This window comes from Epinephelus moara, chromosome 12 (assembly GCF_006386435.1).
Source record: "Epinephelus moara isolate mb chromosome 12, YSFRI_EMoa_1.0, whole genome shotgun sequence".
NCBI classification, from domain to species: Eukaryota; Metazoa; Chordata; class Actinopteri; order Perciformes; family Serranidae; genus Epinephelus; species Epinephelus moara.
The window spans coordinates 29,692,239-29,715,809 of NC_065517.1; the positions used below are offsets into that span (position 1 = coordinate 29,692,239).

Here is a 23,571-nt window from a genome sequence, read left to right on the forward strand (position 1 = left end):
GGTTTTGGTGAAAAGGGGATTATGTTCAAAGATCCACACCAGCACTGATTCATTCAAGGACCTCGGGGGCAAATAGTTGATTCATGAACTTGAATTATTTTACCCCAGTGATTTTTCCTGTCAGTGAAAATGAAATAAAAGCTCGACGACAGGAGCTTGATGACTCCGCTGCGCGCGAGGGTATTTCTTTAGACACAAACCAAATAAAATCTCTTTATAGTCTTCAGGGATTTGAATCATCCGTTTTATTGGTTTTGCTTACATTTGTCTTCGTCTGACAGTTTTTGTCAGCAGAATATGAAAAGCATTACAATGAAACTAGAGTTCAAAGAAATCTCTCGATTTAAAAAACAGAAAATCTTTTCAACACACACAAGAATGTTGTAATTAAACTGTGATATAGAGGGAAATAAAAAAGGTGGCTGTGCTGGAGTTAGTGCTCATAATAAAGGAACAAGAGCCCTGAGTCATATTACATAGATCATAGATTTTTGGTTTGTTTCCGTCTCCTGATAGTGATATAGAAGAATACACTTTTTTTCCTCTGTCCTAGTAGTAAAATTCTGCATTATATTTACCATGGTCCACTGTATCTGAGATGCTGTTCAATAATGAGGTCGAAGCAAAGGGAGTTTCCAAGAAAATCAGCTCATCTGTTACTTACATATTAAGTGTAAATACCACTAAACATAGTAGTGCTGAAATGATAAGTAGATTAATCAATTAGCTGATGGAGAGAAAAGTTGGCAACTGTTTTTATAAATGATTTATAGTTATTAATACTTACTTTTCAAACAGAAAGCACCAAGCCTTCCCCAGCTCCAACTTGTTAGTTGCTGCTTTTCTTACTTATGTGATAGTAAATGGAAAATCTTTGGATTCTGGAGCGTTGCGAAAGAAAAACAAACAATATGAGGATATCGTTTTTGGCTTTAGGAAATTTTAATGGGCATTTTTCTACTACTGTATGACATTTAACAGAGGTGCTGCAGTTTCTGTCCGTGGTAAAACTTGCTACTTAATTTTATCTATCTATCTATCTTAAAGCAGCAGCTGCTGTAACATTCCCGTTATGTCAGGTTTAGGGCTGAGCGATTAATCACATTCAAATTGACACTGGGATGTGATAGAATGCAATTTTAAAATTGCATAGGCTGCGATTAAGAAAAGTTGGTCTTTTTTAATGATACACGACCTAACCAACCAGAGGGTCGGAAACACTTGGCCCATGGGCTTCATGTACACATGCTGTCCCTCCCCCAATAATGGTAGTGTTGGCAGCCGGAAGAAAGAAGTGGGACTGCATCCGGTTGCCCAACTTGGCTGAGACTCACGCTGGAATTCCACTGGATGCGTGTCCATTGCGGAACGGCTGCTCTGGTTATCCGCTGCATGCTCCGCCGTCCGTCAACACCCACCGGCTGTGTTTGCTGTGCGGAGTGGTGCAACTCCGCTGGACAGCGGGAGTCACGAGGACCCACTAGATCTCAAGAATTCACGCATAATCACGCGATATAACAAGATGTAGTTTCTATAACCAGAACCACAAAACCAGAGGAGTAGTAGAAAGACATCTCGGTGCACCTCCATGATTAACATCTCCTCGTCCATGGTGTCAACGGGGTGAAATGATGTCTGAAACCCTTCAGGCTTCAGGCCTGCCTCCGCCCATTATGACGTTTTCAAGGTGTAGTGCAGGGAAATATGATCCGCCGTGAACACTGTGTATTTTATTTTGAAAATTTACCGGATGTTTTATTTTGTTTCTGTCCATGACTTCCTGCCCCGCACGATCTGCTCTGTGCTGAATTGCTGCGTTGTGCTCCGGCATCCGGCAAAAATAGAAGTCCTGCCTTTCTGTTGCGGAGGGCTCCAGAGCGCCGCAGCTGTGACGGAGCGCAGACGCAACCTACACGCATCTGGTGGAATCTGGGAGTCAGGATAAATGATGCCCCAGTATTGGACCAGCATCACTCATCCTGAGTCTCAGCTGAGTTGGGCAGTCTTTCTACAGGTGTGCCGAGTTTTGGCCGCCGCCGGGCCAGACCATTTTGGATAATGGCCCAGTGATGGCAGCATTGGCAGCAGGAATTCTGGGGGTTCATTCAACCTGAGTCTCACCCTAGTTAGGCAACCAGATGTGGCAAGAATGTTTTCTCCCACCATGCCTAGTTTGTACAGATGCTGGGCCAGGTAATTTTTACTACCTGGGATGCTCCATGTGACACATGCGAATAAGAGAAGATGTAGGAAACAACACAGATCTCCGTTTCCCTGTGCCTCGCAATCTATTTGCTGACAGCCTCTCACCCTCAACTAGACCTACAGCAAGTACCCTCTGCCTGAACATTTAAGTAACTAGATACCAATTACTGTGAAAATAAGTAGGTAGCTTTAGCTAGCTAAAACAAATGGTAGATTGATTACACAGGAAAGTGAGGGTAAGGAGGTGATGAACACATTCTCGTCACATATGGACGTTTGGTCATGGACCTTTCACGTCCAGATATGACATGCAAGATACCCTGGGTGCGTTGGTTGTCGATGTTCTGGGATGCTGTGTCATCTTCAATTCTTGCATTGTCTTCTTTCAAAATACACTTCTCTTTCCACAGGAAATTCACAGTTTACATACAGTCTCTTTAAAAATGAAGACACTAAATTAGTACAACACTGCAAATTGATTTTTTTTACTGCAACAGCTAATGCATGTGGTTAGGTTTAGGCAAAAAGAACAGGGTTTGGCTTTATAATCTTACAGGACCTGAGCACCGCTCTCCCGGGTGAAGGTCGGGTGTTTGTTGGACCCATCCACCACCCCTTCCGCCTGCCCTATTCGGACTTTGGCCGGCTTAACTTTCGTTCTTGTCCCGCCTCGTTTCCACCTGAGGCTGTCAGTTCCGCTAAACTACAACGGTGACCGGCCATGTATAATGCCGATGTCACCAGCGTGTGACGCCGGAAGTCACTACCCAAGCACCGGATTTCAACAACTTCGGAGTGAGACCAGGCTGGATGGGGTGGTTGCCTGGCAACAATAAAAAGGTGCTGCAAGAGTTTTTTTTACTAGTGGCATGAATTAAAAGAAAAAATGCAGTGCCATGTGCGTCACATTTAGCAACCTGCAAAATGCTTTCTGTGTGATCGGGGCCTTTAAGAGCACAACATGAGGTTTTGTATTCGGTCCCATTGGATGTGTATTAATCACTTCCAGAGGTGGGAGCTTGTTGTGCTGCTCCAGTTCAGAGCACAGGGGAGTTCCACTGTTATCTGAACACTTTATGTGGTTTGTACACCTCCTCTGATGCCTAGCCAAGGTGTTCAGTAATGTAATTTGCAGGTTCAACCTCCGTGCTGCTGCTGGGCTGTAACTGATAGAATGTGTGGTTGCCTAGCAACATGGTCTGTTTGATCCCATGACTCCATCTTTGTTGCTGTTGATGTTGTCAACATGATGATGTTTGAGGAGTGGCTTGTACTGTAGCTCTGATTAATAATCTGAAATATTAATACACATCCCCCGAGCCCCTCTGATGAGCTAGTCTCTCAGATGTATGTGAGGAGGGGGATCTTTTTTTAAAAATGTGTGGGATCAATTGGAGCCAGAGGATGTGAAGGTACAATAGGTGAGAGAGGTGAGTGGAGGGATAGAATTAAGAAAACAGTGAGAAGAGTGAGAGCTTGAAAGGAAGGACTTAGCTTTACTTGGTTCCCCCTCCAGGCAGAATCAGGAAACCAGTTACACACCCCCTCCCACACACACACACACACCATCCCAGCCCACCATCTTCCCTGAATGTGCGGCCTATTTTCCCTGTCAAGGTGGTGTCCTAGATTCAAAGTTCCATCGAATGAGTAAAACAGTAAGGCAGAGAGATTATATTAGAAGGATGTGGAGGATGGGGGTGTCACTTGGGTCTGAAAAGCGAGCTGAATGTTTCATTTCTCATATATTGATGTTGTATTTATTCCACTGGAATTAAACCACGATGCTGCTCCTTGGAAAAATGGCCTACTTACTGACCTCTAGAGGAATTGAAAACAGGGGATGCTTTTGTTACTCTGACCCTGGGGCTCATACTTATTCCGACAGTTTTTGCAATTAACTCTGATGATAGCATCTTGAGGAAATCATGTGTGTGTGTGTGTGTGTGTGTGTGCCCCCTGCATGCCAGTGCATATGCCCTTTCTTGCTATGTTGTGTCTGTGTGCATATCTGTGCGCTCCTGTTTGTGTTATTAATTAACCGTCAGTGTAGGTGTTCAGTCAGAGCAGAATTCACCCGGGTGCGATTTTGACTTCTCTGTGCAAATTAAATTACGGAGCGTGGAGCTCAAGGAGACAGCTGGTGATCACTGCATGTAGCTGAAGGCGTGCAGAGCACATGGTACCTATTATACTACAGCAGTCGGATCAGTTACTGTGAAATGGCTACGCTTGTCAGCTGTTCGTTCAATGCTCAACATCTCTGGGCAATAGTATTTTAACTTGTATTATAACTTTTATGTGAATACTCTTGAGGCCCAGTGCAAATCGCTCTGTGCCTTCTTTGTAATGCATTTCTTCCTTGAGCGTGTCCCGACTGTGAGGCTTCTGTGCGAACATAATGAAATCAGTGCACTCGCTGCAACAGCTTGGGTGTGAAAGTGTTGCCAGGCATCAGTTTAATAAAGATGCAAACGTCGTCAGAGCACCACCACGGCCTCGCCCTCCCTAATCTTGTTTTGCGCTCTTTTAAATTAGATCACCCTGACACACACTCTTACACTAACGCATTCTCACACTAACACAGATGTATAGAATATATAGAAAAATTAAAGTTCAAATTGCAAATGCTCAGCCTTCCTCAGTATTTTCATGTTAAACATGTTAAAATCCAATTAGCCTCCCTCCGCTTGTGGCTGTCACTCTTATCAGTCCCAGTCCCTCAGTAGACTCACACAGGATTTATTAAAAATTTAAGCGCTCCTCTTTTAGGGGGATAATATATTGGAAACCCTGCAGCATCAACATGAAGCCTTTTAATAATTCATGTGTATAGCCTGGTGAAGACACAACATGGACTCTAGCACTTTAGCTTTGTAGTGCTGTGACATTTTAAGAAATGCAACCATGCGATAAATCTTCTGACCAGGAGTTGTTTTATCGCAGCTTGGGAGGACCCAAACTGCAGCGAGGGATTGACACTGGAGTTAATCAAGTTGTAGCATATTTTAATTGTTTGGAACTGACCCATCGCTAAGCCTCACCACCCTGAAGCTGCTGCTGCAGTGTGGCACACCATGTGACGCGTGTCATGTGGCATCCTGGACGTGTCGTGCTGCAGCTCATCAGACGACCATGCAAAGTTATTACTACTTATACTGAAAGATTTGTATTTCCTCCACCTTAGCATTAGCTTAAAAACATATGTGGAGAACCCTTCATTAAACTTGATTTGTCACCTGTAGAGCCGATCACCAGAGCTTTGACTCGCCAGCCAATATCAGCTATTGTGTAATGACGGGATTGTGGGCTGCTTCGCTTAGGATATTTCTTGACCAGGACGAGAGGAGTCGAGCTGCCATAGGAGCTGAGAAAAAGAGCTGCCACGGGAGCTAATATGTACAAGTGAGTGAGTGTGTGTGTGTGTGTGTGTGTTGGGGGGGGGGCATTTAATTAATTCACAGTGCAGCATGTCCAGGAGCACCATTTTCCACAATCAAATAAAGATCAGGAGAAAAACACTATTGTTACTTCAAATAACTTCCACACTAGGAATTCCTGGTCCTAGAAGAACACAGTAAGCTTGTTAGCTGTGGGTACTGTACCATGAAGGTTAATGTGTGGTGGTTGGATCACTCTTGTTGAGAGTTCACAGCAGGATGGAGACAGATATTCTCTTAAGCAGCACTTCACTATTCTCCACACTTCAGCAGCTTCCCACCAACAACATTTCCTGGTTACATTTCCCTGTTATGGGTCACATGTCTCTTAGCTGACCAATGAGAGGCTAGAAGGACTTAGTCTGAGGTAAATGTGTGTGAGAATTACTGAGGCAGATCCAGCAAATTGTTTAACTGTTTTTAACAATGCTGCTGTAAATATTTTAACATGTAACATAAATGTGTAATTAGTTAACTATACAAACACTGTAAATGTATTTTTTTTTTGCACATTACGAACACACATGAATTAACCTAGCTTGTAAAACTTACAGTACCAGTGTTAATTTGGTTTATGTAAATTAGATAAACACACTGTTTGATCCAATTAGTCCACTTTTGCTCTTGTATTTTTAGTTTTGGGACGGATTCGAAAGCCAAACCCTGTTCTTTTTTCCTAAACCTAACCACGTATATTTTGTTGCCAAAACCCAACCACGTGTTTTTGTTGCCTAAACCCAACCACGTGTTTTTGTTGCCTAAACCCAACCACGTGTTTCTGTTGTCTAAACCCAACCATGTGTTTGAGTTGAAGGAAAAAAGACTGTCAATTCACAATGTCATGCCGACAATGTGTTTATTTTGAAAGAGACTGTATAAATCAGTTTTACTTCTGGACCCTCCTGTCAATGGCTCAGATTAATCTGATCCCATTTGATTTGGCGGTGGGAACCTCTTGCCTTGACCGCATGCCTTTGCTGACGTCGACCCTAGCAGAATTCGAACCCTGGACCTTCCGCATGGAAGACGAGTGCTCTAACCATTTTACACTTGAAAGAGACTGTATGTAAACGTTAATTTCCTGTGAAAAGTGTATCTTGAAAGAAGACAATGACATGCAACAGGCAAAACTTGACACGGCGTCCTAGAGGGTCAACATTCATGGTGTTGTCATGGAAAGTCCATGACCCAAATGTCAATAAGTGACGAGGTCGGAGTGAGAATGTGTTGGTTCGGGAGACGGGTTGCGGTCACTTGCTGTTACACAGTCTTTTTATCAATTGATTTATTTTACTCTGTTGTTCTCGTTTGTCATTAGCTGTCATATTTAACTGTCAAAAACTGAAACATTTAGTAGCATAGAAGTTAAAACACCTTTCCAGGATTAGTAAAACAAAATCTTATAAGTGGTGTAGACCCATGTGGATTTACTTTTATTTACCAAAATTGTCAACACAACAACAATCCCATGAAAGTGAATGGAATTGTGTTTGTTTATGATGTTTAAAGCATTCAAAAATCCTTTAAAAACCTCAACAGTAAAATGCCTTTCCTGAAGTCATGCTCCTTATTGTATTATGAATTTATGTTGTTACTGTTGTTGAGCAAAACACTGCAACCCCCCATGTTCAGCAGCTGAACCTGACCTCTGACCTCATGTGGAGAAGGGAAAGGGTGAATTTTGCCCGCAGGGATCAATAACGCATTAAAGAACCACTCTTAAATGGTGGTGAACCTGCTGGCTCAGAACAATGAATTGCTTTAAGTGTTACAGGCGCAACTTCTATCAACAAATCGACAAATCTCCACACACGTCTCATCCAGAATAAGTCAAAAGCATCCAGCCGTGCTCCCCACCATGTACCTAAGCAATCACATATAATAACATCAAATGTGCTCTCTCTGGTTTTGAAGCAGCCCCCACAGTATGATTGAAGATGAGTTAATAATTCAGAGTTGTTGGAAGCGTGCTAAGGGGATGGTGTTCTCTGCTGTTCGCCTTCACAGCTGCATGGGGCCTGCCAGTGACAGATGGCTCAGCCCATGTGGAGATTTTGGTGCCAGTATAGCCCAGCAGAGTGTTAGACACTTATTGTGTGTGTCTCTTTCTCTCTCTAGACGCTCCTCTTGTTCATGCTCATTGTCAGTCTCACTCTTATTTAAGTGTGAGCTGTAAGAAAAAGGGAAACCGAGCACAAAGCCTGGGTATTTTCACTTCGACTATATGTCTGTGTCTCAGCTGGTTATGGATGTGTTCTGTAGTTGGCTTTGTCACAGCCACTTTGTTGTTAAAAGGCTGCTGTGGAAAGCCGTGGATTATTGGATCATGTTTCACTTATCGCCCTATTAAGTTTATCACAGGATGTGGTCTGTTGCATAGTTTTGTAAGTAATCCTTCTCCTGATGCTCCACTACAGGGTGTCCAGGTGTCGTTGGGAGATATTTTAAGCTCTCTGCATGGGCGCAGTCGCCCTCCCTGCCTACGATAGTCTGCTCGAGGACAGCTTGGTGCTACCTGTTGGAAATCACAGCAACAGCAGGACATTGCAGCTATTCTGTACAGTCTATCACAGCCCAGCTGATATTTGGTTTGTGGGGCCTATGCAGCAATTTTTTATTTCCTCAGATCCTGTTTTTCACTTGGAACCAAAGCATCGTACCCAGAAGGAGATGGTAACACATCTGAGTTTAATAGGATGTATTCAGATTCAGAGAACGTAAGCATTATGTGCAGCGTGAAGATCACTTATGGATGGTTTCATACACAAAATAAATGTGTTTATTCCCTCAGTGGAGTCGGTCTTATGGTCTAATTCTTATCTTCCAATGCACAAACACGATTTCAACTTTTCTCATTACACAAGTTTAATAAAAAGTGTATTGTAGAGCTCTGACAGAGAGACACCTTAAGCACCGCGACAAAAAAAAGAGTTTCATTTTAAAATGATCATATCACATGTAATTTGTGCAAAGTCTGACTGCATATCCACACCGCAGTCTGCTCAGCTGTGACGTTACTCTGCCAGCCCTCCTGCTGCCTGTGCTGAGTATTGTAAACAGTCTGCTCAGCAAACAAAGCAGCGAAGACTTGAAAACTAAATTGGACACACTTTTAGAGTTTTAAATGTAGTTTCTGTGAACTTAATCTTCCCTAACATGTGAATCCCTTTTCAAAAACAACTTCTAATCTGATCCCATACACAGAGCGATATGATTAACTGGATTTGGAAACTGGAAACATATTTTTCACCAGCCAAATAAAAAAACATGCCTTGTTTGACTAAAAATCATTGCCTTACATTTTAAGTATGAAAATCCAACTTTAGGAAAATCCAACCCTGTCCTCTGTGTTTCTTTGGCATGCTTGCGGCAAAGGCTGCATCTCATCGTGTTGGTGTGGGGGTCGTAGGTCAGCCATGACCGCGGCTGGCCAGCATCGTCTAGTTTCCATTTTTCAATAAAACACTGTGCGACATTTGTACTCCGTTTAACTGTCTGTTCTTCTTGTCCAAGTCCAACATGTTCATCTTCGTTTTTCCTCTTTTCTGGCGGTGGCTTCACGCCAGGAATGTGTCGCCACATCTTGCTCAGAAGTTACCATAGACTGCCAGAAGTTCCGGTAGCTGACGTCATGCGTTCCCGGCACACGTACAATAAGCCTTGAGGGTCAAAATAGTCTGACACAGCTGCCAGAAATGGTCGAAGTACATATAAAAACCCACATGCAATTCAAAATTTTCCATTGGCCACTGGCGGGTGTGTGTTTTTGTTTTACACGCCAAACTCATTTTTTACCCGCCATTGGCGCTTGGCGGGTGTTAATTTTACACCCTGCCCTCATCCCTTCATCCCTCACCCCTCCATCCCTGGACCCTCATCCCTTCATGCCTCGACCCTCATCCCTTCATCCCTCATCCCCTCATCCCTTCATCCCTCAACCCCTCATCCCTTCATCCCTCATCCCTCATCCCTTCATCCCTCATCCCTCAACCCCTCATTCCTTCATCCCTTAACCCCTCATCCCTTCATCCCTCACCCCTCATCCCTTCATCCCTCAACCCTCTCCTCCTCAGTCATGGCTTCTTATCATCCATAACATGTAATAAATCATTCAGAAAATACTATTGGTGTGGTCTTGTTAGTGAAACCGTACTAATGAACCTTCATTAATATAGGCCTATATTTTATCTACAAGTGAGCCGCCATTCAATCTCTGTGGAATTTCGCAGGTCACTGTTTGGCAGTGACCAAACCATGGGGCGGGGCAGAAATCTCAAGTTATGACAAGAAGACATGAGTGATTTCTGTTTTCAGTCCCTTCGGATATGACTCCCCGGAAAGCAGCCAATGGTTCCTGGAGGATCTGTACTTTAAAAATGGAATTGAGGGCTATGTATATCTCATCCCAGTGTTGCTTCAGCTTGTTACATGACCAAAAAGTATGGAGAAATTTGGAATTTGCTTCCCCACTGTTACTCCAGCAGTTGCTGGAAGATGATGACCCCGTCTGCTCCCTTCATGTTTTATAGCAGTGGTTGCTAGCTATCCGGGCTAACCCCCCCCCCAACTGGTTTGAATTGATATTTTTCTTTAAGCGACAGGGTTGCGTTTGTTCTCCTGTCTTGTAGTCGTACTTTGTTCAATTGGAGATAAGCTTACACTACACTGTGTTTTTATCCAACCAGAGCTGCCAGAGAACTGGACGGACACCAAGGAGACTCTGCTGGAGGGGATGGTGTTCAATGTGAAGTACCTGGGAATGACTCTGGTGGGCCAGCCCAAAGGAGAGGACATGGCCTCAGCTGCCATCCGCAGAATTGTTGCCACGGTGAGTCACTGGTCCCTCTCTGACTCATGCAACCTTGTAATGGAAGTTAACATTGTCTCTTGCATGCAAATCGTGCATACCATTAGGCATGGGATGATATGAAATTATATTATCCAGATAATCATCAGATATGCTGAAGAGTCTTAAAGTTGCTCAAAACATACTGGAATCACTTTACCTTACATTTCATTAAAGCTACAGGAGGTAACTTTGTTTAAGCAAAAGTGTGTCTGTGAAAAAAACATGCTTGTCTCCCTCCTCGTAGTGCTCCGAATAGCATTTGCAAAAATCATAGAAACAACCAATCAGGAGTCTCTAACGCAGCTGTCAATCCCCGCTCGTGAACTGTCAAACTCGGCAGCACTGATCAAATATGCAGCAACAGAATCTTGATTCATTTTTGATCAGTGCTGCCGAGTCTGACAGTTTGACTGCAGCTCACAAACAGTGACTGACATGAATGACAGGTGCTCTCTCTGAAAACGGTCTGCGATTGGCCAAAGTCCTCTGCCAGGGGCTAGAGTTTATAAAACCTGAAAACAGAGCCAAGAGGAGGTGCAGCAGTCTACTGCTCTTTCCGACCACTTGAATTATGCTCAAAGCTTATCATTGGCTATTTGCCCATTTACACCAAAATTAAACTGCATGCCACAGCTTTAAGAAACAAATATATTTATAGCATCACAGGTAGGACACGCATCCTTTTTTTTGTGTAAAACAAACGATCTAAAAAAGCCAGGCTTTTCAGCTACTTGAAATGACATCATATCATGCCAGTGCTTTATCATGAACTTTTAGGTTTTGAGGTTGCTATGTATGCAGCCTGTTTTTGCAGAGTCTCTTTTGCTGTTGGTTGCCCAGCAGTGTCTTTGCTCCCCTGTGAGAAGTCATTTTCACTTTGTAAGCGAGGTTTTCAGCTGCAGCTTGTTCTCTGGTGGAATCTGTGCTTTCAGCGGGTGGTGTGGAAGTTTTTGTTGGACTTGAATATTTGTATCCTACACACGACAGTCTACAAATGTGCACCATGATCCACAAAATGTGTGACTTCCCTCCTGTGTATTTGCACATTTTGTTCAATTCCTACCACAGCAGATCTGTAAAAAAAGTATGAGGTGCAGTTACTCACCACGTCAGCAAGTGGTGACGTTCTCTCCCATGAGATGATGAACCTTCACTGTGTAACAAGAAGGCTAAAAAGGGTGTAACATTCAACAACAGCTGGAAACAACAAGGATGAAGTCAGCTGCTATTAGTTTGTTTTCAGAGAGCAAAGGGAATTTATGCCTCTAAGTATGAGCACATATTCCGTGTTATGTTAAGCATGTGAAATAAAAACTGATTGTTTGTAAGGATTGTATTATCGTGATTGTGTTACCTGAGTTAAAGATCTGCGGTATTTCTTCCACCTCTGCAATCCTGTGTCAAATTAGTCCATTAGCTCGATGCTAAAACATCATGAGAATCACCATTAATACGCTACTGAAAATTAGCATCGCAATAATCCTTACGAACGATCCATTTTTATTTCACATGCTTAAAATGAAATATTTACTCATACTTACAGGCACAGCTTTTTCTACAGATCTTTTTTATTTATTAATTTATTTCAATTTTTGTTTTTTAACTTAATTAATTAACTTATTTATTTTCTTACAGATCTGCTGCGGTAGGAATTGGACAAAATTATGCAAACAAATAGGAGGGAAGTCACAAATGTCACATGCCCCACAACCTGACAGAAAGTGATCCATAAATGTCCAAATCTGATTTACGTGTAAATATGACTTCACCTGTATTTGCTGTGGTGAAACTGTTTACATTTGTAAAACCCATAACTTTTTTATGTGAAATTAAAGTATGTGTTTACATAGTAAGTTAAATGCACTTGCAAATCACGCTGTATTTTTGTGGATATGACTTTACACAACACAAATATAAAAAGACATATTGTGGATAGTGAAATATTTGTGGATCATGTTGCACATTTATTGATTGTCTTGTGTGGTTACAAATAATAAAAGTCCAATAAAAACTTTATTGCAGTATGCCGACGCATGTTTTGCAAATTGATTTATTTTCGTAATCAATGGCGTTGATGAATCACCACTCTTTGTGCACAAAATTTCTAATTTGTAAGGTAACTAGTTTGTAAAGTTATCACATAATTGTTGTGAAGTCAAAGTAAATATGTTCGTCTTACAGTTTTTCTCAATCGCTTTGGTGCATTTCTCACATCACCATTAACATTTGCACAAGAGTTAGTGCATTTCTCAAAACAACTAGTGCAAACTGCAAAACCTAGTTGATAACCTGCAAAACTGTGTCACTTGCTCAAAATGGATAGCTCATTCCTCAAAAGCAAGTATTCATGTCAATAAAAGTGTCAGTGTCATCAAAATGAAAAGTCCTGACACCATTGTTTATGAGCCAAATGGCTTTGTCATGTTTTCATTATGACAGCTTACTCTGTAAGTGTTTTCCAATGCAAAAACGTCAGATCTTGGTGACACTACCTGAAAATACTCAGGACAGCACTATACACTATTTGCACAGCCATTTGAAAACTACTGTAAAGTTACACATCACTGTATTTAGTGAGGTAACAGAGTACAAGACACTGAATACGTATGTTTCACATTTTTACTGCAAGTCTAATTTGTTCACAGCATTGTGCAAAAGAAAAATACACACTTACTTATTACTTACGTATGACACAATGACAGTAGTGCAGATTGTTTAGTGCTGAATTACTGTCCAATATACACACCTGTTCTCCTGACGAAATGTTTGAATAATTTAATTTACAATTTAATTTAAATTTAATTTACTCTCTCTTACCTGAGAGAAGAGCAAAATAAGAATCCCAGAAATCAGTGGGTTCTAACATAATGACAACAAATCGCGGATATGAACAAAAACAATAAGAAATTTGTTTGTGGATCGTTTCTTGCATGAAGCATAATGTTGCATATAGTTCTGCAGGCAAGGTCAGGACCTTCAGCAGCAATGTGAAATTTGAAGAGTGACATTGTGACGATTTCAATTACAGTGAAGCTTTTTATAGAAGTTCTCTTGGGGATTTGTGAAATTACAGCCTCAAACTGAAGTGCACATCATCTGAAAGGGGAATACTTGTCAAATGTTGATTTTACATGTTATTTTGATGACCTGGGATAACACTTTGTCAGGGTGGTCATTTTATGGGAAATTCTTGCACGACATCTACACTGTAATACAACTTGGGGAACCATGACAGACAGAATTTCAGTAGAAGATGTCCTTTACGTCAGTATTTCAGTTGGTCACAGCTCAGCATATGTATTCTCATGGCCAAAAAACAACAAACAAACGGTCCCTTCATGAGAAAAAGTTTACTTTTAAACTGAGCAATCGGTGTAATTCACTTTCAGCTTTCTCGTGGCTTGTAGTTATAGTTGGGTTATGTTTATGTCAAGGTCAATTTGTCTGCATGGAAACATAGCTGCTAATCCAGGATTATCAAGGGTTGCACATGTGGAGCAGCTAGTGATATGATGTTTATTTAGCAGCACTAAGCCACACGGGGGATTTCTGAGCATGGTTTTCTACATCAATTCAGAAGCCTGTCAGTTTTCGCAAGACTGTTCTGAAAACTGCAAACAAACTGTTGTAAATAAAGATTGTATGTCTACAAACTCTGGTTTGTGTGAACACAAACTTACACATTATGTTCCCTCTTCCCATTCTTCTTCCATGCTCACACACGTGCGCACCTTTTCACTGAACGCTGCCAACAATAGGAATGTCTAATCTCCCGGAAGGCTTTCTCTGCAGGAAGAAAAGCCCGGCACAGACAGCCTGGTTATAAACCCCCCACTTCTCCATTAGAGACTGAACCGAACCTAATGGCAGGATTAAGATTCAATTGATTTACACCAAGACAGGAAAAGGGAAGTCAGTTGTCTCTGTCTGTTCCCTTGGAAACCAATCAACCTGAATGGGATTACTGAATACATTTGTGAGTTTTCCATTTGCTACATGCTTCAGTCAGGCATGATAAGACAGGATGGAGGGACCCAACATATAGAGGAAGGCTGAACTTGCGTATCTCGAGCTGACAGATTGGTTCTTGCCTCATGGCACCACATGAGTAACATGACAGAAAACGTGGTTGTTAGCACTTCCTACATGAATGAGCTGCTACAGTCAGCCACAGCGCTCCTTCCCTCCCTATTATAATATCCCATATTGTAAGTGCTGTGCAGAATGTGCTGTTCCTTGTTGCCATCTCAGGGGCATTTAGGCACCTACAGAAAGCCATGGCACCGTTCCTGTTGTCCTTCAGAAGTCCTAGTTTCTGTTTAAGCAAAGATCCCACTCCTTTTCATCGTCAGCTTCTTTTCATTGCTGGCCTTAATTTCACCTTCTGCAAAAATAAAGGAGTTTTCATGCAGGGTGAATGTAGAACTGCAGTACGCGATGAAATAATTTCTTTCTTCTTTGCTCTCCGTATTCCTCCACAGCCGCTCTACTGATTCTTAACCTGATATCATTTGGGTGTGAAACTAAACTGCTCTCATTTGCTAGCTAATTGCATGGTAAGGAGGTCATTGTCATTGTCAACAGGCGCTCTCACAGACAGCGTGCTCAGCACTATGGCCGTATTTTCTGAAACTCCAGATGGAGCGGAGCGGCAGGGGAAGTGAGTGGCTGCCAGCTCGACCTCGAGTTGCAATGTAGCTCTCGTTCTGGGCTACACATTGCAACTGTCCTCCCCCCGGTTCTGTCACCTTTTATAAATTTCCCCACATTTCTGGGACAACTCATGCAGGCTGCCTAATTTTGCTCGGCAGTCAGTGTCGCTTTTGAGGGTTTCTGGTGTTTAATCAGATGTAAAATCACCTTATATTTATGTCAGAGTGACAGGGTTGCTCTCTGGCAAGATAGTTTCTGTGTGATTTTAATGTGTGTGTAAATGTGTTTCATATATTTTAAACCCACAGGCCAGAGCCAGTGCTAAGAAGTTTCGGAAAGTAACGCTGACAGTCTCACCAAAAGGCATCATCATGACAGACACAGAGACTACAGACCTCATAGAGAATGTCTCCATATACAGGTAAATGCAAAAAACCTTCCATGTTAGTGTTGGGATATGGGCCAAACTAAAGACTCAAAGTACGTCAAATCGATTTTCCCCAGCAGTGGTTTCTGTCATTTAATGCAATTCTTATCATGTTCATGTATGTTTATGTCCTCATTTTGATGTCATCAAGTTTGGTTTTAATGGCGATGTGATTAAGGCCCAAGCATAATGCGTTGATTCTGCTATTATGTCTCTTCACTTGTAACCTCATGTACTGTCAAGTTTTCCCAGGAGCTTCCTGCTGCTGCAGTGATGATAATAAAAGTAATGCCCCTGAACCTACAAGTGGCTACGCTAACATTCAGGACACCTAAGTAGCTCATCTAGTGAGTTATGTCGTTGGAAATGTTTCCTAATCTGTCATCACTGTATTATATATATGAGGCACACGAAATGTTGCATCTTAAAAGCCGAGTATACAGTAGCTGGTCATCTGGGGCCGTACACACAAACATTCTGAGAACACTCTCGGAGAGCTCATGACTTTGCCGGAACATTTTTAGTATGGAGTCCTAGATTAGGAGTGATTTAGGAAAGTTCTCAGAGCAAGGAAGGTGACAGACACTTTTACCTTATGAGGAGGTGTGGTTGACCCCGTTGCTAGGTATGATGCATTCTTTTAACTAGTGTGATTGGTTGTCAGACACGTCCTTTTGTAAGCCTGCAAGGAAATGAAAATGAAATGAAATTAACTGCTGACTGTGAAAGTGTTGTCATTGTTAGTGTGATTACTCTGCTGATGGAAGGCTGAGACAGACTCAAGTCATCACTGCTGTACTGTTGCATTTTCACAGTTATCCAAATATCTTACTGTTACCCCTTTAACACCATAGCAGTTCCAGTGCTGGTGCTGGTGCTGGCTCTCAGTTGGTTCAACTTGCGAACCAGCTGAGAACCAATTTGCTTTTCCACGGCTTGAGGTGGTTAGGGTGCCACGTCATTGCGTCACTATATACGTTAGTTACGTTGTTGCTTTCCCACTGGCGCAAAGCTTGAGGGAACAACAACAACAACGATGATGGACCATGTACTTGTGCAGCTGTTACTCCTGGCTCTATGAGGCTTCATCGGCATCCAAACACGGCAGATAGATCATATTTGTGCTGCTCGACAAGATTTGTATGGACGGCAATTACGTTCCAGAAGACAGCTTAACCTAACACGGTTTGTCTCTTACTAACACTGAATGTGAGATTGTTATGTTAGCCTTTGTTGTAAGCTAATGTTAGCTGGCAGAGCACAGCTAATTCACAATGCAAATGTGTATGTGTACTTATTTAGACAACTGAGGGCTAGTTTATTGTAGTTTCAGCTGGAAAAAAAAAAGATGCTTAGCTCTGTGAAATGACCTCTACTATTTGAAATGCATGTAAACAAACTGTATGAAAATGAGTGTCTCAAATCACATACTTGATTCTATGTAGTACACTATGTGCACTATGTACGCATTGGCGTAGTGCGCAAATTTCAACAGGGTAGTGTTGTCTCAAACCAAACATGGCTGTTGTGCACTCACCGGAAATGACGACCACAAACTAGCTAGTTAGCAAACTAGTATTAGCATTCGTGTCAGCGTTCGCGGTACCAAATCATTACAGACTGCTAAATTAACCCAGTAAACATGCTGCTGGCTTATACCTGTTGGCTTTGTGTGTTCTGTGCTGCTGTCCCTTCTCCCTCCTTTGTAGATCTGCCCAGGTGTGCTGCATTATTTAACGAGGTGCAGCACACCTGGCATGGAGGAGGTGCTTAAGAGCTCCTATGCCAGCAGCAGAGGAGAGGGGCTCTGGTGTGGGGACTGCTGGTCCTGCTGCCTCTCACCATGGGGTTTTTGTTGTCTTATTTGCCTGTTTTAAGTCTAATAAATCCCATGGATTTGAATGTTTTAAAGGTATTCATGTGATTATTTTGGTGTTTGGAGTTTTGTTTGCCCCATAGGGCCGCCTAAGGGTGGGGCATAACATACCCGACAACAGTATAGTGGTGCTTAGTGCAAAAAACACATGTATTTGTACAATGCAGCGACATTCACGGTCGCACAGTCCTCGGTCGCCATTTCCAGTTTGAAAAGTGGTCCCTCCCCTTCAGCTACGTAGCCTAGATGGCATTCTCGGAACCCATCGGCTGTATTCGGCATCTGACTTCCTGCAGACTCTGGGGGAAGACCCCCGATTTTTTGGCATTCCCGTTTGATTTGGGCGGAGGAGGAGAATTTCCGTTTCCGACTTCTGTTTATAAATAAGTAAATATGCTGAACCATTGCGATGGATTCAGAGTTTGCAGTGACGCCAATTATGTTCCGCCTCATTAGTTCACCGCACAGACCGTTTAACTTGGCAACAACTGCAGCCGGCTCAAACATGATTGTTCAATATCACACGGACTACAAACAGCCTACAACCGGAAACCAGGGCTCTTCCGCTCTTCTTCCAGAGGCAAGATCTCCGGGGTTTGCCTACAGACTCTACATTCACTGAATGTAGAGTCTGTATATAGAGACTATCTAGATGGTAACCACTGAGGGTGAGAAGTGTCCATAGTTCCACACTCAACTTCTTGACCATTTTGAGTGCACCATCCAGGTACTGCATTGTATTTTTCCATACTTCTCAATGTGAACACACTTTGCACTCAAAATATTATGTGTAAGTACAGAAGTATGCATGTGTTGTGATCATTTTGTGTTAGGTTGGAAATGTGTGCCTGTTTTGTATGAGCTCAACAACACATTTTTCCTGCACAATCTAAGCTGTAGCATTAAAGTTACTCACTATATTTCGTTTTTTGTGTAACACCCAATTCATTAATGGTGTAAATTCTAAACTAACACCAAAATGAAAATAACCAGCATAAACCATGTTTTCAACAGACACATTATTAACACTAACAAAAAGTGACATTTGTGTTTCGCTACATAAAACAGCAAACTTAACTGCATATGACAAACTTCTCAGTCCAGCACAAGGAATGATGGGAAATGTGGGCGTCGCTACAGTAATAATAGGAGGGAAACTCCCACTAACTAGGCTAATTTATACAATGTGAACTGCCATAAGCTTGTGCTACTAATGTTAGGTTGTTGTATTAAAGGAGTGAATGTGCCAAGATAAAGAAAAGTGTTTTGTCTGTGATTCGTGAGACTTCTAATGAAGCTGAGTTGTGTACTTGTGTTTGAAAGTATTAAGCTTTGTTTAATGTGTGTTTAAAGGGTGTTTGAAATCAATCAGACTTTACAGCACTTCACAGAAACTCCATCACAGACTGGTGTTTTGGAGGTGTAACTGCAGCGCAACACAGACAAACCACCCTACAAGTATATTAAGTATTAAGGGGACATCTTTGGGTCGACATGTTGTGACCAGTCATACACCTTACCATTGGGGGAACAATATATATTTTCAACATATTGTACCACAATAGCCGGAATTACAATTATAATATTATTACTTTAATCAGTGTTGTTGTAAGCTACTGTCATTACCGTCTGTCCTGCATCTCTCTCTGTCTCTCTCTCTCTCTCTCTCTCTTTGTCTCTGTCTCTCTCTCTCTGTCTCTGTCTGTCTCTCTCTCTCTCTTTCTGTCTCATTGTGTCATATGAATTACTATTAATTTATCATGTTGATCTGTTCTGTACGTCATCTATTGCACGTCTGTCTGTCCTGGAAGAAGGATCCCTCCTCAGTTGCTCTTCCTGAGATTTCTACCATTTTTTTCCCCCCGTTAAAGTTTTTTTGGGAAGTTTTTCCTTATCCGCTGCGAGGGTCATAAGGACAGAGGGATTTCATATGCTGTAAAGCCCTGTGAGGCAAATTGTGATTTGTGATATTGGCCTTTATAAATAAAATTGATTGAATGACAATAGTTTCATACATACAGGACCTATTTCTCAATGTGGAATAATGTAATCCTTTAAAACATCATCAATCAACAACAAAAAGCACTGTAAGTTAAAGAATAAGCACTTTGAAGTTGTCTCATACCTCTATGTCATGATCTCAAGTCCACATAGTTGCAGCATTACAGCACTGATTTGAAATAAATGAATCTCAAAGTCAAGAACAGTAAATTTCTTTGCATTTATTTGATTCCCAATCAAGACGCTCTACTAGGAACTGCCTCACCTTGTGGACTTCAAATGCAAAATAATATAATAAATGCAAATGTGATTTAAAATGTGATGAACTGCGATCCACTATTGAAATTCGGCGATTAATCACGATTAAGAAATTAATGGTTTCATAGCCCTAGCTTTAATTAGTTACTTGATGCTATAAGAGAGGGTGCAACATCATGATTGACAGCTGTTATTTACACAGGACTGAGTCAGGCAGGAGTATGGGCGGGACCTCAATACACTAGCTCCACCCACCGATCGGTAATGTGCAGACTTCGGCTTCAAATGACTACCAGCACAAGATGGCAGCACCTATGTCGAAAAAAATTTAGTTTTGGTTTTGTACAGCTGGAGGTATCGGAGACGTGTTGTACATCTATATATACACAGTCTACGTTAACGCTGTGTGCTTTAAAATGTTACACGTTGCAGTGACCTCATTCAGGATTACTGGCTTCATACAAAAAAAAAAAAAAAATCAAAAATCATGCAAAGCATTGAGAATTCTAGGCACTACATGCAGAGTGTAACTTTAATTCTACATATAATTACCTCAAATAGTAAATGCATTACTTTATAGGGATGGGTGAGCATAATTACATCATATATTATCACTAAACATGTTCTTATTGATCAATAATTCATGACCTAAATCACTGATATTTCATATTTAATTGTGGTTCATCTTCTGTGCGTAACAATGCCGATAATCCTTCAAGCTGAGCCCTCAAAACAAAGAAGTGTCCTTATCTGATACAAGAAAAAGCTGATATCCTTTATCTAGGTCACTTTCCCCTCTGTCCATTTCTTTGGCTCCTTTTGCAGGATTAAACCAAGCAGGTTTCTTCTCAGAGCTGTTGTGAGTCTCATGTTTGATCAATTCACTGGGAAACCAATAATGGAAGGGTCGCCGGAGGGCGTCTGATACAGTTTCTCTCTGTCAATGGATGCTAACCTCTTTCAGCACCATGCTAGGTTTCAGTCTACCAGATCACTGAAGTGTGTGTGTGTGTGTGTGTGTATTGTGATATGTTTAGCTGGCTTCCTCTCTCTGGATAGCATCCTGTATTATAGACTGGTGTCATCAAGGATTACAGTATAAATATCATATGGCTGGACTGTGATTACAGAACAGGCTGTGATAAAGAAAGACAGGAGCTGTCTGTGTGTGTGTGTGTGTGTGTGTGTGTGTGTGTGTATACATGTGGTTGGTGTGTGTTCTTGTGTGGGTCTGCATCCCTTCCTGATCCACCTTATCAGTGGTAACAGACCACAGGCCAGGGGAATCAGCCTCGTCTTTGATCTCCCTCTCCTCTCTCCTTATCTTCTCCTCTCCGTTTCATTTTTACTGTCTAGGAAGAAATCTTTCTTTTCCGCTCATATTAACATAAACACAGCTCTGAATGCAGGAATACCCACGACTAATTGCCCACTTTGAAACTCACTCTGCCGGTCTGTGCCAATACTCCAGAGTAATGATACAGGAGAGAAGGGCCACATGCCGAGCTCGGGTTGACTGAGGATTGATTTATCCCCTTTATGAGACCCCACCCCCACCTCTACCTCCCTACAGCCAATTTCCCCTTTTCCCCCTCCTTTCTTATGTCTTATTTTAGTGGCGCATAATCCACTTATTGGCTAAGACAGCAAGTGAAGGGTGAAAGAAAGTGGAGTGTAGAAAGGGGGGGATCAAATCAGACCGTTTATTGTGCATAACAAATAAGGGAGAAAAGAGTTAAATACACAAGGTGTGTGTGTATTAGTGTCCATGCATGGGTGGACATATGAGCATCTAAATATGCACCTCACACAGTGAGTGTATATGTAAATGTGTGTGTGTGTGTTTGTAGAGTTAATTGTGTATTCACACTAACTAGAAGCCGGGCTGTTTCCCTCAGGCGAAGCTTAGTGGGGAATAGAAAACAGACAGGAAGGCATCGTGCCATCGCATTGGAAATAAGATCCTTGCAGCCATGACCCTCCTACACCCACCCACACTCATACCCAAACCCACCCACACACACAATGAAATATCATCCTGTATCATCAGTGACATTTAAGTTTTTACAAATTGATACTGAATTCAGCAGCCTTGACAGCCACTCAGTCCCTGACAGCGCATTTTGCAGTGCATTTATTTGTAGCATCAGAAATTCAAATTATATTATCATGAGCTTGATCTTTGAACACGAGCAAGTATTGATGCAGGTCTAACTGCTGGAAGGGATAAAGCGAAGGACTAAACCACACACGGCAAGTTTGATGACGTTCTACAACAGTAAAGTCAGCTTTTTGCACATTATCCCAATAACAGTTTTTATTATTGAGCAAATATGGTATCAAAATATGTAGTATGGCAATATTTTACAGATGGCAATTGGAGCTTAGATATTTACACAGAAAAATATTAGGTTGTAGATAATTTGTGTAGGCCTGAGGCCTGTGCTACGAAGCAGGATTTGGGGTCAGTGAAGTAACTTCAGGGTAAATCACAGTGGTTACCAATGCTGAACAGCTAACCTGTACTGTGAAGCCAGTTAAACTTCCCCGGGATGTCTTCTTGTTATCAGGCTTGACTAACCCTAACATTGTCCATCTGGATAACCGGTACTAGGAAGCTGGTTATCAACTAGTTCAGTCAACTCTGGGTTTTCCTATCAAGCCACAAGCATGTTCATGTGAAAGAGGCGGAGCTGTTAATTACGAGTGACATCATCAGAACCATAAATGGAGTAGGATGCTTCATATCATATGGGATGAAAACGGACCAGAAGAGCAGAGAACTGCAAGACAATAAGAAGTCAATAGTGTGGGTTGTGAATGGCATTCTGTCATCTCATAATGCATACTGTAAAAATGTAAAACACACTGAAGAAAGAACTTACTCACAGCCATGTCTGACATTACATGTATCACTAGGCTATATATGACATTAGTTATGACTATTTTGTGCCATCTAGTTTGATGATGGAACTACTCTGGATATGTCACATAAAACACTTTAGAATGATACCAGACTGTTTCTGCTACTGAAGTAAAGAGGGTAAAACTAGCCTTGTTAATGACTGATGAGGTCTGACTGAAATGTTGCACTTGTAATAACTGGAGCCAGTTAACAGTGTGTAGATTATTTATTTGAGAGTCATCCTTTCGCAAGGATGACACATTAATTCGTGAAGTGTTTCCACATTTGGATCTGACCCTGTTGCCCCCGAGCTGGTCGAGAGCAACTGAGCGGGTGTGCTCTCTGTCAGCGGCTGCGATTCCCAGCGCACCCTTGTCCACAGTGGCAGCAGTCGCTCAGTCCATAGGGACTTGGCTTGGGAAGCGGAGGGTTGCTGGTTCAACTGCTAGATCGCCTCCTGGGCACTGCCAAGGTGCCCTTGAGCAAGGCGCGGAACCTGCGCACCTGAAACTGCTCGGAGCGCCTGTCCAAGGAAGCCCTCCTCGCTCTGACATCTCTCCATTGAATGCATGTATAGGTCCTGTTAGTGCATGTGTGCCTATTTGGGGCCTGAGTGTATATAACAACAGAATGAAAACAACTGCAACAGGGGCCTTCTGTTTCAACACTCTCTACTGGCTGTTAGAGACAGGCGACATCAAAAGGTGGACATGTCCCGAGTGCTCAGGGTAACAGATTTGGCACAGAGAACTTTACACAGTGCGGCTGATTCCAGAAAGAGATGCACAGAGTTTGCCGGAGAGGCTCACAGTTGTCTGGGGAAGTGTCATAGGAGTTGACTGCTTGGGGCCCAAGATCAGCCTCCGGCCTGAAAGGCCAACAGGGCACCGCCCACCTCTCAGTGTCAGGCAGTTGTGGCCTCGTCCTTTTTGTGAATAAAACCTGCATGAGCATGCA

At 42.2% G+C, this 23,571-nt stretch overlaps 1 protein-coding gene across 1 annotated transcript in view; it reads left to right on the plus strand.

The window, feature by feature from the left end:
- The window catches only part of si:dkey-71h2.2 (low density lipoprotein receptor adapter protein 1), an 87,213-nt gene that overhangs the window by 33,023 nt on the left and 30,619 nt on the right, over positions 1–23,571 (plus strand). Inside the window, 2 exon segments of the mRNA XM_050057655.1 lie at positions 10,331–10,473; positions 15,456–15,568. Coding sequence (XP_049913612.1) covers positions 10,331–10,473; positions 15,456–15,568 — 256 coding nt within the window.